We start from the raw sequence: 13860 nt of genomic DNA, 5'->3' as shown, positions 1-13860 counted from the left end.
GGGAGGGCTGGTGTCCAGGGGTCCCTGGGGAAACGCCACGGGGTCACTGTAAGGAATTCTAACCCTAAATAGAATGGTTTCTTACAAACCACGTGCAGAAAGATGAAATGGAATCAGAAACCTGAACTATCTGCACTGTCCATGGCGCCTCCCACCAAAGCCCTGACCTGGGAGCAGTGCGGGCACATTAAAACCATTGAGTTCCCCTTCGGGCAAACTCCTGCTTCCCTTACAAAACCGCAAGCCTAGCCCCGGCTTATTTTCTTTTGTTTCAAACAGGAAAACTAATCTCTCTGACTCGAAGATGCCTTCCCTGTACGCCTCATGGACGCTGTCGACCTCCTCGCTCTCCTCTCAAGGGAGCATCTCAGAAAACGGCCCGAGACAGAGCAGACCCTTGAACCCGGCGCTGCTGCCCGTGCCCGTCCCCTCGCCCGGGAGGAGCGCGGTGGCCGCGGGACAGGCATCGCTGCGGCGCGGACGCGGCAGCACGAGGAAGAGTAAGTGCTGCCAGGGGGAGTCTCCGTGGGGGCAGAAACCAGGCGCATCCCCCCCCCCCCCCCCCCCAAAACCATAGTATCTGTAATTAGCACTGGAGTCATAAAGAAAGGAAGCGAGCGCTGCCGGGAGAAGGTCAGCTCCCAAAAGGTCCCTGCCAGGGCCGGGCTCCTGCGTCAGGCTGAGCACGCTGCGAGCGCAGAGCGGTGGGTGCTCCCCGGGGCACCCCGGGGACCTCCGCGAGCTGGGGGTCGGGCGGCCCCGGCTGTGCGGACACGGAGTGACCGCGCTGTCACCCCGCTGCGTCCCCCTGGGGAAGGGTCTCCCCGAGGGGTCTCGCTGCAGCCGGGCGGCAGCGCCGAGGGCAGGTCGCCTTATCCCACCGCTGGGCAAGGGGCTGCCCACGCGAGTTAGTAGGCTGAGCACAGCAAAGCCTGCCACCACCTCTGTGGATTAACGCTCCAGGTTGGCAGGGGACGGGGTGGGGGGATGCCCGTGGGGGTTAATCCCCTGCAAAGGCAGAAGGGACAAGCTGGGGGTGATGCCAGGGGCCGTACTGACCGGTACCACACCGTGCTGGAGCCTGGCACCGCTCGCTTCGGGGGAGCCCTGTCCTCAACAGGCGCAGGAACGCAGCTCAAAACATGCTGGTTAGCCAAAAGTGTTTAAACAACAGAATGAAGGAGGCCATTAGACATAAAAGTGTCAAACAAAGAAAATTAAATACAAACTCCATCAAGTTAAACGTGATCGGTACTAAGTATTATCAGACTCTAACAGGGACTTCTGCTGTGATCTTGGAAAATGCAAATCAGCAAATCCAACCTTCGAAATCCACAACACCCAGCAACAGGGCACTAAACGGTAGTTGAAACGTCAATACATAGATACAGGGAGAAATAAGCCCTAATTATACACACATAACCTTGGGCCCTAAATTAGCTTTTGTCACTCTGGAGAGACGTTTTGGGATTGTCACAGACAGCTCTTTGAGAGCTCCAACTCCATGCTCAGAGGCAATTTTAAAAAAGGTTAATTTAGAGTATTATTAGGAATTATTAAGAAAGCAACTCAGAACAAGAGAGTAAACTCAGCTCTGCTATAGGGGGGGTTCTGGCAAACTCAACCTGAATACTTCACATATTTCTGGCAACTCAAAAAGATTATAATAACATCAGGGAAAGTATGCAGAAGGATGATCAAGAGACTAGAACAACTTCTATTTCAAGAGAAAAAATATTCAGCTTGGAAATATCCAAGATGCATAAAATCATGAATAGCCTGAAGGTGAGAAAGGATACTTCACCAAAACCAAACAAACAGACAAAAAAAAAAAAAAAAGCAAGCAGGAGTTACCCAGTGAAACTGTGAAGTCAAGAGCCTTGATATAGCAGAGAGCTAGAGGGGAAAAAACCTCTATATCAGCTCTATTTTTCTTCTCCTCCACAAAGATCCAAAACTTATCATTTGCCTGTGGCTGGGGCTGTGGGAAATGCCCCTGCAAGGCGGGAGCCTTGGTGAGCCCCCGCCAGCCTGGCAGGGGCCGCGGGCTGCTCCCCTGCCAGGGTTATTTCTGTGATTCTAGCTTTTTTTGACTCGGCACAGAAAAACTCTTTGCGAAGGTTTATGCAGAGCTCAGCTGGTTATGTTCTTTCCAGCGAGGCTGGCAAGGTTTCTCTGCAGCCCATACCTGCTGTTTTGGAATACATTTCCAGGTGTATTTGAGCAACTAAGAGGCGCGTTGGCCAAGGCTCAAGGGAGGCAGGCGGTGCCCTGGCAGGGGGGGGCATGTTTGCAAGGGCCATTGCCAGCGGTTTTAGACTCCAGATTGGATTTATCTGAAGAGTTGTTTTACTGTAAAGGACTCATTCCCCTGTGGTCGCTCTGTTTAAAAAAAAAAAAAAAAAAAAAAAAAAAAAAATCTCAATCTTGTGCACAGCAAGAAACTGCAGAATAAATAAAGTGTGTGACTTCCCGCGCTGCAGATGGGGAAGCAGCTCCAGGACAGAGCAGCCAAATGGGAACAACGAGCGTGGAGGGCTGGGAGCAGGGGATCTGCCGGCAGCTCGGGCCCCCCCGCGGGGACCCCGCACAGGAGGGGGTCCCCAGGGGCTCCATGCTGGTGGCAAATGCCCCACACCATGCGAGACGGGCACCCAGTTCCCCGTGGGGCTGTGTCTGGTCCTGCCCACTCATCCCCACGCTTCCCCCTGTAGCGGGGCAGGGAGATCCCGGGGTGCTGAGCTTGGGGGTGCCCGGCGGGGGGGCCGAGCTGGGGGGTGTGCAAGCAGAGGCACCCACTGTGTGCACAGGGAGTATTTGCAGTCCCGGACAAGGCAGGGCGAGCTCTGCAAAACCAGCCCGGTCCTATGCAGAACAGCAGAATTTCCCTGGCAGGAGCTGTTGTGCAAACACAGGGGTGGTGGGCTGTGTTCTGGCAGCCTTGCCAGTGCCCAGCGAGGCTGTGGAGCAAACAGGGTCCCGGCATGGGGGGGGTCAGTGCATGGCAACCCCCCAGCACCCCTGGGGCTGTCAGGGCAGGGCTGCAGCCGCTGCTCACTTCTGCCTCTTTGCTTTATACGGGTTTGGCTTCCTGCTGACTTACCTCCTTCCAACTCTCGCTCCCCAGATGGATCCCTGCAGAGGCCGGGGCAGGCAGGGACCCCCGTGCAGGTTGCTGGCTCCCTCAGGCGTCCCCCCACGGCTGCGGGGCGGCCCCAGCAATTTCAGCTTTACCAGCACGTCAGCCCCCAGCCGCACAGCATCCCCCCCGGGGCTGGCATGGCCGAGGCAGGAACGAGGCTCAGCTTCTCCCACGATGCTTCACCGGCGCTTGTGGTCAGAGGAGGGGAAAGCAGGTCTCCCTCTGTGTGCAGCTCGGTGATCCTGGATGCCAAAGACCCTCCAGCAAAGAGTGAGGCAGCGCCAAAGCCGCCGGCGTCAGCCCCGCCATCCATCCTGGTGAAACCAGACACGTCCCGCAACAGCGCCGAGAAGGTACGGCCAGGGGTTCCGAGGGGCCCCAAAGTTCTCTTCACAGGGTGGAATTTGATGTCAGCCCAATACTGACCAGCGACGAAGCCCTTGAGGGCTTCACTCCATTCTCACCAGTTTTCTTCTGATAGAAATCACTGGGATTGGTACCTGCATTAAGAAATCAGATATTCATGTTGCTGACTCTGCTGTTCAGATTAAGCCCTTTAGAAAGGCAAGATGCTTCTGGGTCTCATTCCATGTAAGCCGATGTTCAGTCATGATCAAATCTTAAGACTTTTCTGAGGCCTTCAATCAGGCAAGAATCCCACTGAGACCCCTGAAAGTTTGGGAGCGAATGAGCAAACTCCACAGACCTAGGTGTTAGATATTACATCGGGGTCATCTCCGCAGAGCTCCCTCATCTCCCTCGCATCACTCTGGCTGAGCCCTTTGGAATGGAAATTTCTTTCCCCTCTGACAGCCAGGGGGAAATTTCGTAATGATAAAGTGGTTCTGCAGATTGCCCTAGTGACAGCTTTCCCTTCCCGTGGCACCCAAAGGGTAAATCACCCCACAAGTCCCTGAAAGCCCAACTGACCTCAGAACTCCCAGCAAGATCATCATCAGCTGGAGAGAAACCACAGGCTCTCCGTGGGGACACGGGACAGGACACCCCCCTCGTATTGCACTGCCCTGCTCCTCTCCTCCCCACCCTGTCCCGCTGATTGGGGTGATGGGTCCAAGGGCAGCTTGGGGGGGTCCAGGGCGGCTCAGGGGGGTCCCCGAGGCAGCTCAGGGGGGGTCTCTCCTCCCCACCCTGTCCCGCTGATTGGGGTGATGGGTCCAAGGGCAGCTCAGGGGGTTCTAGGGCGGCTCAGGGGGTCCCTGCAGCAGCCGACAGCTGCACCGTGCCATGCCATTCCACCACCAGCATCCCCTGGGCCTCTCCACCAGCATCCTCTGCCCCTAGGCAGGGGCCAGCCACCCCCCCAGCTCATCCCCCCCCCCAGCTCTGCAAGGTACATCGCAGCAAGGAGGGCGGGTGGCTGCTTTTCCCACCCTGACTCCAGCCCCCCCCCTTCTCGTTGCAGCAAGTGAAGACGGTGAGGTTCCAGAACCACAGCCCCCTGCTGCCCAAGCGGCACAGCCTGCTTGTCCAGGGTGGCTCAGGGGGGTCCCCAGGGCAGCTATGGGGGGGGTCTCTCCTCCCCACCCTGTCCCGCTGATTGGGGTGATGGGTCCAAGGGCAGCTCAGGGGGTTCCAGGGCGGCTCAGGGGGTTCCCCAGGGCGGCTCAGGAGGTCCCTGCAGCAGCCGACAGCTGCACCGTGCCGTGCCATTCCACCACCAGCATCCCCTGGGCCTCTCCACCAGCATCCTCTGCCCCTAGGCAGGGGCCAGCCGCCCCCCCAGCTCATCCCCCCCCCAGCTCTGCAAGGTACATCGCAGCAAGGAGGGCGGGTGGCTGCTTTTCCCACCCTGACTCCAGCCCCCCCCCTTCTCGTTGCAGCAAGTGAAGACGGTGAGGTTCCAGAACCACAGCCCCCCGCCACCCAAGCGGCACAGCCTGCAGCCCTCCCCGAGCCTGCCGCGCGGCCGGACGGAGCCGCTGGCCCCGGCTGAGGTTCTGCTGCCCGAAGCCGGCCTGCCGGGCCCCGAGCTGGCCGTGCTCTACTCGCCCAGGACCAGCTCCAGCCCCCTGCACCAGCGGCGGGCGCTGCACCCCAAGGCGCTGTCGCTGGACCTCTCCGGGCAGCTCACCTTCCCCGCCAAGAAGAACTACAGCAGCGTTTCCGCAAACTGACGGGGTAAACTCCTCCGCTCGCTCGCTCTCCCGCCCGCCGCCTCCACCGCTCCCCTCCCATGGCGGGGGGCAGGTGTTCCCCGCGTCCCCCCCTCCACGCCGCTGGCACCCTCGGGCCGCGCAGGCCTCCTGGGGGAGCTCCTGGGGGAGCGGGACGGGACACCCGCAAAACTGATGCTCTTTGGTGTCGCATAAGGCTGCCCGTAAGGTACCAGAGGAGGAACAGAGGGGGAAGAAGGCGTGCAGGTATCAGAAACAGTTGAGCTTGTTTTGATCTCCTCACTGCTGCAGGAAAGCCCACGGAGATCAAAACACTGGTTCGTTACCTTCCTGCTTCTGCAGGATAAAGAAACCGTAAATCAAAATCAGTCAGTCCCTAGCTGACAGTTCACGTTGCCTTTTGATGGGGGGGTTTACTCCGTTTTTTTTTTTTTTAGGGTTGTTTCTCGCTTGCTTTTCTGCTTGGTTTTAGTTCAGGAGTCTTAACACAGAATACAGTTTAAAAGGTGATTTGGAAAGAGACAATGGGAAGGGACGTGCCGTTACCGCAGTCACTCAGACTCTGCAGACAGGGGCACTGAATCTTGCTTCTCCTCATTGCTTGGTTTCCTCTGATTCCCTGTCAGCTACCTCCCAGCCATCCAGGAGCTCAATCCAACTCCTTCCCACCGCCCACCCATTCAGATATTGGCTTTGTAAATATTCAAAGTGGAATTCAGATGTTTAAGTCTACATTAAAATGCATGAAACATTATCTACGTGACAGAAAGCAGAATTCAGCATTCACCCCTCTGCCGTGGCAACACCAGCTCCAGTTTTGAGCTGACCCCATTTCCAGCATCCTCCTGCGAATCCACGGGGAAGCAGGCAGAGGCAGGGAGCTGTGCCCAGCTCGTCAGCTGGGACTGCTCTCCACAAACCCCTGCACAACAGCTTTGGGTTTTCACACTTCGGTTTTACTGCCGGTTTATAGACCAGCAATTCCCATCCTAGCCACAACCACCGACCGCTAGATCTCCCAACGGTGGTAGCTGTGCTTCATCCAAAACTGCTGTAAAATCACATCCTTGGTTAACTGTGTACAAAACCTGTGAAAATTAACTCCATTGGTCAACAAAAACTCTCCAGGGCACTGTCACCACCTGAGAGAAGGATGTTTTCTTCTGGAACAAAGAAAAGGGAACGGATAAAATCATTTACTAGTCTGCAGTCCCTGTTCTTTTTCAGACTTTCTGTTTGTGGAGCGGGAAGCTGGCATCTGCCCGCAGGGATTTTCAGTAACACAGAAATCACCAATGGCACAGCTAAATTCTTCACCTTGTGCTCTCTGTCACTATTTAGGCTCCGGCAGAAAAAATCCTGACAAACTGAAAATGTGCAGTTTGCCCGGGTATGAAAGGTGGCACAGGCTGCAAATAAGAGGGTAAGCCTGACTCTCAGCAACACCACCTCAAAGACAGACGAACACCTCAGAGAAGACATGCCGGTTCTTTGCTGAAGACTCCTCTCATCCCTTTAAAACTAAACCAGAAAACCTCATAAGCTGGCTCTGTAACCAAGGACACATCCGCTTCTCTCAAGCACGTTCAGAAAAAATGAGAATTGCATTAGGTACGTCCCGGACCAGCTTGGGCAGTACTTCACAGCCCTGGTTTGGAGGGAAGGAGGGGCTGCGGGCTCACGCCTGGCTCCAGCTGCGACCACTTGTGGCATGCTAACGAGAAGATAGAGCCAAGCTGTAATCTGCTGACGAAGCAGCTAATTAACACACTCAGCAGCTGACCTCCCCCCAAGGCTCACAGGAGACGGTGGCATGGGTGGCCGGAGCTACACCAGAATTAATCATGCAGGTGGAAATGCTGGGAAAGAAGGAGCAGTGGGGAACGCGAAGCCCAGCTGAATCCGTGGCGTGTGTAGGGAAGGGGGGGGAACTTCTGCAGGTTACTGCCCCCGAAACCAGTGTCCTCATCTCATGCCAGTACAACAGAGCCCTGGTTTAGCTGGAGTGCCGTGGCCGAGCTGTCTGGGGAGTGGGGTGACGCGGGTGGGAGCAGGCTGGGGAGGGGGACGGGCCGTCCCCACGCACACACCGCGGCTGGTGCCGGCCCTGAGGTTGGACGCTCAGCTGCGAGAGGAGCTGTGAGCCCCCGGTGTCCCCGGCAGCGGTGAGCCCGGCGCGGGATGACCAGCCAGCTCCCATCAAAGACCTCCCCTCGTTACCAGCAATTAACCCTGCGGGACCCCAGCGCCTGTCTCAGCAGGAGCTCGGAGGGAGCGCTCCTCCGGGCCGGGGACCACGTCGGTAACCGCTGGCGCTCGGGGGAGCCCCACGACATCTAGAGATTTGGAGGCGAGGGGCAGACAGAAAGCACCAAAGCAGAGGTCAGGGCGGGGTTTGGACAGATGTACGCCGAAGCCAGTCACCTTGGGAATGTAGCCTACGTTTTCCCAGAGGCAAGCGTGCAAGGCCAGGCAGCAAGGAAAAGCTTCAAGTTCAATTTGGGGCTGGAAAATGAAAATCTCAGACAGCAACAGACAGATGTGACTGCAGCTCCACTTCTCCTGCCACCAAAACCCAGGTACAAGGAAAGGAAGCACCTCCTTTGGCCCGATTTATCAGATGCACTAAGCTTCAGGGGACACCAAGAACATCAGGAAAAGCCAAAGGTGCTCAGCATGCCTTGAGACTTAACAAGCCGTGAAGTCTTTCCGCACATCTGGGCTCACAGCAGCCGGATACCGCCCACATTCTCAGTTCAGAATATTGCCTTTCATGGAACAAAACCACCCTCTTACCCTCCCATATCAAGATAAACAGCAATAAGTTTTCACAGCATCCACGCACCCAGGGAAGCCAGCAAAACTGTTCAGCCCATTACACGATGCTGAAGTCTTGAGACAAATACAACCAAAAAGCACCACAGGTCTCTCCTGGCCTTGGCCCTTAGCCCGCTGCTTTAGGACAGCAAGGGACAGCAGTGGGGTGGCAGGGACAGAGAAAGCTCTGACACTCGTGCACACACGCGCAGCCACAGGCAGTGACAGGGAAGGGAAGCACTGGCAGCAAAATTGGTGCTTTGGTAAAAGAGCAGGCAGCTATTTTGGGACAGATGTCTCAGATTCTTGCACAGGATATTTCAGTGCTTTGATGCTATGGTGATAAGTGCCCTAAATATATTCAAAATATGTAGGGAGAGAGAACTGAAAACAAGACATATTTTAAAGCAACAGCCCTAATAAGCATCTTGCTCCCATAGACATACCTGCCCACTGGTTTCATACTGCAGCCCACCGAGCAAAATTGCTAAATCCTCCTCACCTTCCCCACTCCTCCCCTGGCAACACCTTGGAGGAAGCACCTGGACTACGTTACTTCACAACGGAACATCCCAAGGAAGAGGGACTAGAACTCAGAGCTTTTTCTTCCAAAAGCCCAGGCTAAAGCAGAACCTCGTGGAGCTCAGCTGGAGCTTTGTCACGAGCCCCGAGCAAGTCAGTGCCCAACAAGTAGCCCTGTTCTACACGGAGAAGCTGATCATGCTGAGGAAGACATGGACTGGGTCTGTCAGGGAGTGATTCTCTAAGTGCACCAGACTAAAAACTTCTGTTCCAGAACAATTAGTCCAACCACTTTTACTTCACAAGCAGAATCACCACACCGACTTCTTGGAGCATGAGCAAACTTCACATTTATTGTTTCAGCTCTGTGCTGCTGACTTGAAGCGCACTGCGTCTTCCAAGAGGATCCGCTCCAAACCCCTGTCCTTCTCTGGCTACTGTCATCCAATTTTTTTTTTTTTTTTTTTTTAAGTTGGGTAGCAATGAAAAGGGAGGCATCACATGTTGGCAGGAGGGTGGTAGCTTTACATGGAGGTAGGCGAGTTCTTCAAAGGTTTAAGTATATATATAAAAAGAACAGAACTTCCCTCCTGTCTTCCCACCCTCCAGACTCTCTTCAGCCCATTTTCCCAGTAAAGAGAGGTTAGACATCAGCATTGAGCCACTGTTTTGTCATTCCTGAGTTGGCCAGGAGGGCCTACGTGGGAAGGCCACCCATTTCCCCCCAGGGATGTCTCCCCTCTGCATGGTCAATGGCACAGAGGAGGACTGGCCAAACCACCAAGTCTGCAGTCTTCTCCTTGACCACAAACCATCCCATGAAGCACAGAATGCAAAGAAAACATTAGGAAAGGCAAAATACAGTTGCAGGCGTACTGTAGCATAATGTATTTCTATAATGAAAAGACCCTGTTCTCTGCCTGCCCGGCTGGAGGGGTAGGCAGGCGATCCAGGCTGGGAGCACCCGGAGCATCGCGCTTGAGAGGAGCTCTGGAAAAGGGCATAAAGCAGCACAGGGGACAGAGGGACCGTTAACGAACCTCTTGCAAGTTCCTGAATTGGGCTTATTTTCTATCTTCTCATTCCTTATGATCAGTTAATGATTTGGAGCCCGAATCGGATCATTCATCAGCTCAGCTTTAACTGCCTGCCTACCCTGGCAGAAACCTTGGAGAGCTTCAGTGAGTAACCTACCCCCTAGCTCGGGCTGCAGTCACGCTTCCTGAGAAATTACAGGCAGAAGCAGCAGAAGTAAGAACACAAACCACCAGTGAAATCTCTCCACATCCCTTCCCAAAGAACACCCCCCTGTCCCCACCAGCAGCGGCGAGGAACCTCGAGGCCAGGGGGGGGCTCTCCCACCACTGGCCACGGAGGAAGGTCGAAGTGATGGGAATTCTGCAAAGCTCTTTCAGCTGGCACTGGTGCTGCATGGCTGCTCTGCTAGGAGCCCGGGAACCGAAGGCAGGCCGGGTCCGTAGAAAGTCCCCCGGGATCAGTCCCTGCTCTGTGGGAAAGAGGATCCAGTGATCCCTTGGTTGGAAAACGTGAGTCCTACGAGGGGGTGCTGCGGCCGGGCAGCGTCGGGGCCCGCGGAAGCCGCGTTGCCCGTGGCGGGGGACGGCCGGGCTCGGGCTCGGGCAGCTCCAGCACCCCAGGGAGCAGGGAGCCAGGGGTGCCGAGGCACCGCGAGCATCACCCTGCCCGCCTGCGACTGCCGTTCCTCTTCCAGTCGCTGAGCCTTCGACAGTCATTCCAGGAGCGTTTCCTGCAGCCACGAGGGCTCCTCTTCTTGCATGGAAGTCAAGGGGATTTTTTTTTTTTTTTTTTTTTCTTTTTCTATCTTTTAACATAACCTCATGGTTCCAAGAGCCTGGGGCTTTAGAAAGAAAAGCATCCTAATCCCAATACACTAGTGAAAAGCCACAGTGTGCAGGACACCAGGCATTTGCTTCTTTCGCTCTCCCAGCAGCCCTGCTCTCCCCTCAGCAAAGGTCCATTTTCTAAAACTAACATTAGAAAAACACTGTTAAGGTTGTAGTGCATTCAGACTTCTCACCCACGTCATATTCTTAGTCACCAGGTGTTTTAATGAACACTTACTTCCAAACGTTCTATTTCCTGACTTCATCCTGTTTAATTTTTCGTAAGCCAAAGCAAAACAAGAACTGTTGAAACACCAAGCATCTCCTCTGGATTCAGAAAACCCAAGAAATTTGCTTGAGAAGAAAAACCTGAGAGAATAGGCAGCCTTTACCTAAGAGCCCCCAGCCTCGGCTGCAGGAGGGGGGGGCCCTCGCCCCATCCCTCACTCTAGGCAGGAGGAATGCAAACACTGGCCCAAAATATTTAAGTTGGAAACACCAGAGCAGCCCAGGAATGTGTAAGTTCATGTGTACATTTATCATTATTTTAGGAGGTTTATTCATTGCCCAATAGTTATTGCAGACCATTTGTGCAACTACATGTTTTTAAGTGTAATAATAGCCGTAGACTTTAAGTTTTTCAGGATTTTTTTGCCTTGAGTCTCAGTATCTCCCCTGTTTAAAAAGTAGCATTTCATAATATTCATAAAATCGGTGTTTAGAACCCAAAACCACCCAGGTGAAGCGACGGGGACTTACCAGCGAGGTCGGCAGGGGCTCGCACGAGCTGATCACCCCGTGCCCGTTTCACAGCTGTGCAGGGAGCAGGAACCATGCTGGGGGCTGGCACACGGGGTACCTGACCGTGGTCAGGCTGGTGAAGGCTAGACGTGTACTAAAAGGGGAAAAAAGATCTATTTATACCAAAGTTCCAACCAAAATAAATTTTAAAGGCAGTAGGGATCGAGGAAAGGTAGTTCACCTTGATCTCCTGTGTTAACAGACCAGCAAATTTTGTTGTCTTTCTGCACTGAGCCCAGGAAACACTATAATGAAATGTTACAGCCATGTTACTATAAATGAGAAAACAGAAATGACTATTTTTACATGTATATGCTTAGAAACAGTAGAATATATAATCTTCTCTTATTTGGTGATGGGTAGGAGGAATAAATAAAATACATACATTTAGCTTGTTGTTCAGAGACACTTGTACAAATTCAGTGATGCTCAATATTTTTTCCATGATGTGAAGTTCATTTTTTAGGAAGGTTTTTTCAATTTAACATACTATCAGGGAGAAGAGAAAAGTCAATAAACAAAAATATATTAGCTTTCTGTTTTGTATTAACCTTTAAGATATTTATTTTGTATTTCTGTAACTGAAAAAGAATGGTTTAAAAACATTTTCAGTTTTCAGAGGTTTATTCATCTAAGTTTATAGCACTAATGTTTAGATCTGTAGCCTGTAGGTTAATTAAATTAATCGGAGCCGAGTGGATTACGGCAGCGAGAGCGGCGGAGCGGAGCTGCGGCACGGTGCACCAGTTCGGGGCTGGCGGGGTGGGGGCAAACACCGGCCTTGGGAAAGCTTTGGGCGTGGGCAGCATGCCATCCCCTGGGAGCTGCTGTGTTACCATTAAAACTTTTTGCATGAAAAAAAACAGGGATGTTTATTTTCGCTTATTCTGGGTTGCGGTTTCACCAGTCGGGGGCACAGGGCGAGGAAGAGGATGGGGGCTGGTGCCGAGGTGGGAACAAGGGCTTTGCTCTGCGGCTCACCAGCCAGGGTCCAGCTCCTCTGAGCTCGAGCTCCTGCTTTCTATTTTTGATGCTCTTTGTCCCCAGCAGGAACCTGCAAGCAAACATAATAATATTTAGCATTGCTTGACTTTTTTTTTTTCCTTGTTAAATTGCTTTGAAATCTCTGGCCCCGAGGGGAGCAGCGCTTCTCTCCATTTTACGTGGTTAGAAGAGAATCCCTGGAGGCAAGGACAGGGCCCTGGTCCTGCTTCCCATCCCGCCCCTTGCCGATGCTCTGTGGCACTACCCCTTCACAAGAAACTCATCAGCTCCACAACGACGGGTCACTGCTGCTCTCCCAAGAGCAGCAAATAAACCTGCACTAAATGTCAGATCACAAGTCCCAGCCGATGGCAGCAATTTAGGTTCACACTCACAAAGCCACCACTGGCTCAGGGAACTGCTGTGATACAACCACCTGGCAGAAGGAGCAGGTTATTGGGCATTGCACCCAGGTTTAACTCACCGGGGTTATTGGGCATTACACCCAGGTTTAACTTACCAAAGGGGACGAGAAGCAGCAGAGGGAGAGATAGAGATTGCTGTAAAACATTCATGCATTTTATTTTTAAAAACAAGGCATTTTGCATGGTGGGTGGTGAGGGAGAAGGACTGGATGGATAGAAAGAATCATGACTCAGGCTCCCTTGCTGGGAGGTTTTTTAACTAGGACACCCTCGGCGAGGCAGCAGCCTTCCTGCTGGCCCCGTGGTTGCCCACGGCTTTGGCTCTGGGGCCACTGCAGCCCGGCCTCCAGCCAGGGTCCCCTGGAAGGAGCCAGTGGGGTTTGCACAAGGGGCACAACCAAGGACCAGCTTCCCCACCTCATCCTGCACGTCCTGCCGAGATCCCTCCACAGCAGGAGCGAGCTCACGGGCCAGATCCAGGGAATTGTCTGGGTGCTGGGGCTGCTCATTTCAGCCCGTGACCCAGACTCCTCTGCCCGGTACACCTTCAACACAGGGAAGACTGATTCTGAGGGGTGCTGGACACCCACAAGTTTCACTAAAAGAAGGACCTGAGGATGCTCAGTGTGAGCAAGCCCTTGGCTGCGTCTCCCCCTTGACTTGAAAGGGCTCCTCGTTCCCTGACACCTGATTACACGGCGATGTGTCTTGCAGAGCATCTGCTCCAGGCTGTGCAATTCTACAGCAGCTGCAGACACACACGGTCCTGCTCTTACAAAGTACTTTAAAAACATGAGTAGTTGCTTGAAGTTGCCATTCAATTATAAAGCAAACGCTGCCTATGCCTCCGCACAGGAGACAAGGCAATTCCTTAGATTTAATGCATTAGTTCTGCTTTAAAAATGCATCAAGGTAACAGAACAGATTTCCAGATCGAAAAGGAATTTGGCTGCAGGATCCTGCACACGCTGGTGCAAACAGCGTGTGGGGGGCAGTGGGTAGGATCCACCTTCTCCAGGCCTGAGCCCTTCATGCACTTTTTGGGTTTGCATGATTTTAAGGAGGTGAATACTCGATGCCATGTGCAGGGGTGTTGGTCCTGGCTGCAGGCACTGGGGAAGGGGGCTCCTGGCAGCAGCGGGTGCCTGGCCAAACTGGCCCACACTTGG

General features: G+C 53.7%; 1 protein-coding gene across 3 annotated transcripts in view; it reads left to right on the top strand.

The window, feature by feature from the left end:
* The window catches only part of SH3RF2 (SH3 domain containing ring finger 2), a 47840-nt gene extending 35695 nt beyond the window's left edge, over positions 1-12145 (top strand). For all 3 annotated transcript variants that reach the window (XM_042790413.1, XM_042790412.1, XM_042790414.1), the window contains exons 7-9: positions 280-500; positions 3128-3495; positions 4984-12145. In XM_042790413.1, the coding sequence (XP_042646347.1) occupies positions 280-500; positions 3128-3495; positions 4984-5277 (883 nt within the window). In that variant the 3' untranslated portion in view covers positions 5278-12145. The remainder of the gene's footprint in view (positions 1-279; positions 501-3127; positions 3496-4983) is intronic.
* Positions 12146-13860: the final 1715 nt, after the last annotated feature.

This window comes from Tyto alba, unplaced genomic scaffold, assembly GCF_018691265.1.
Source record: "Tyto alba isolate M040663 unplaced genomic scaffold, T.alba_DEE_v4.0 Super-Scaffold_17, whole genome shotgun sequence".
Lineage (NCBI taxonomy): Eukaryota > Metazoa > Chordata > Aves > Strigiformes > Tytonidae > Tyto > Tyto alba.
The sequence above is the reverse complement of the archived record's forward strand: the minus strand, read 5'-3'. Positions and strand labels throughout refer to the sequence as shown.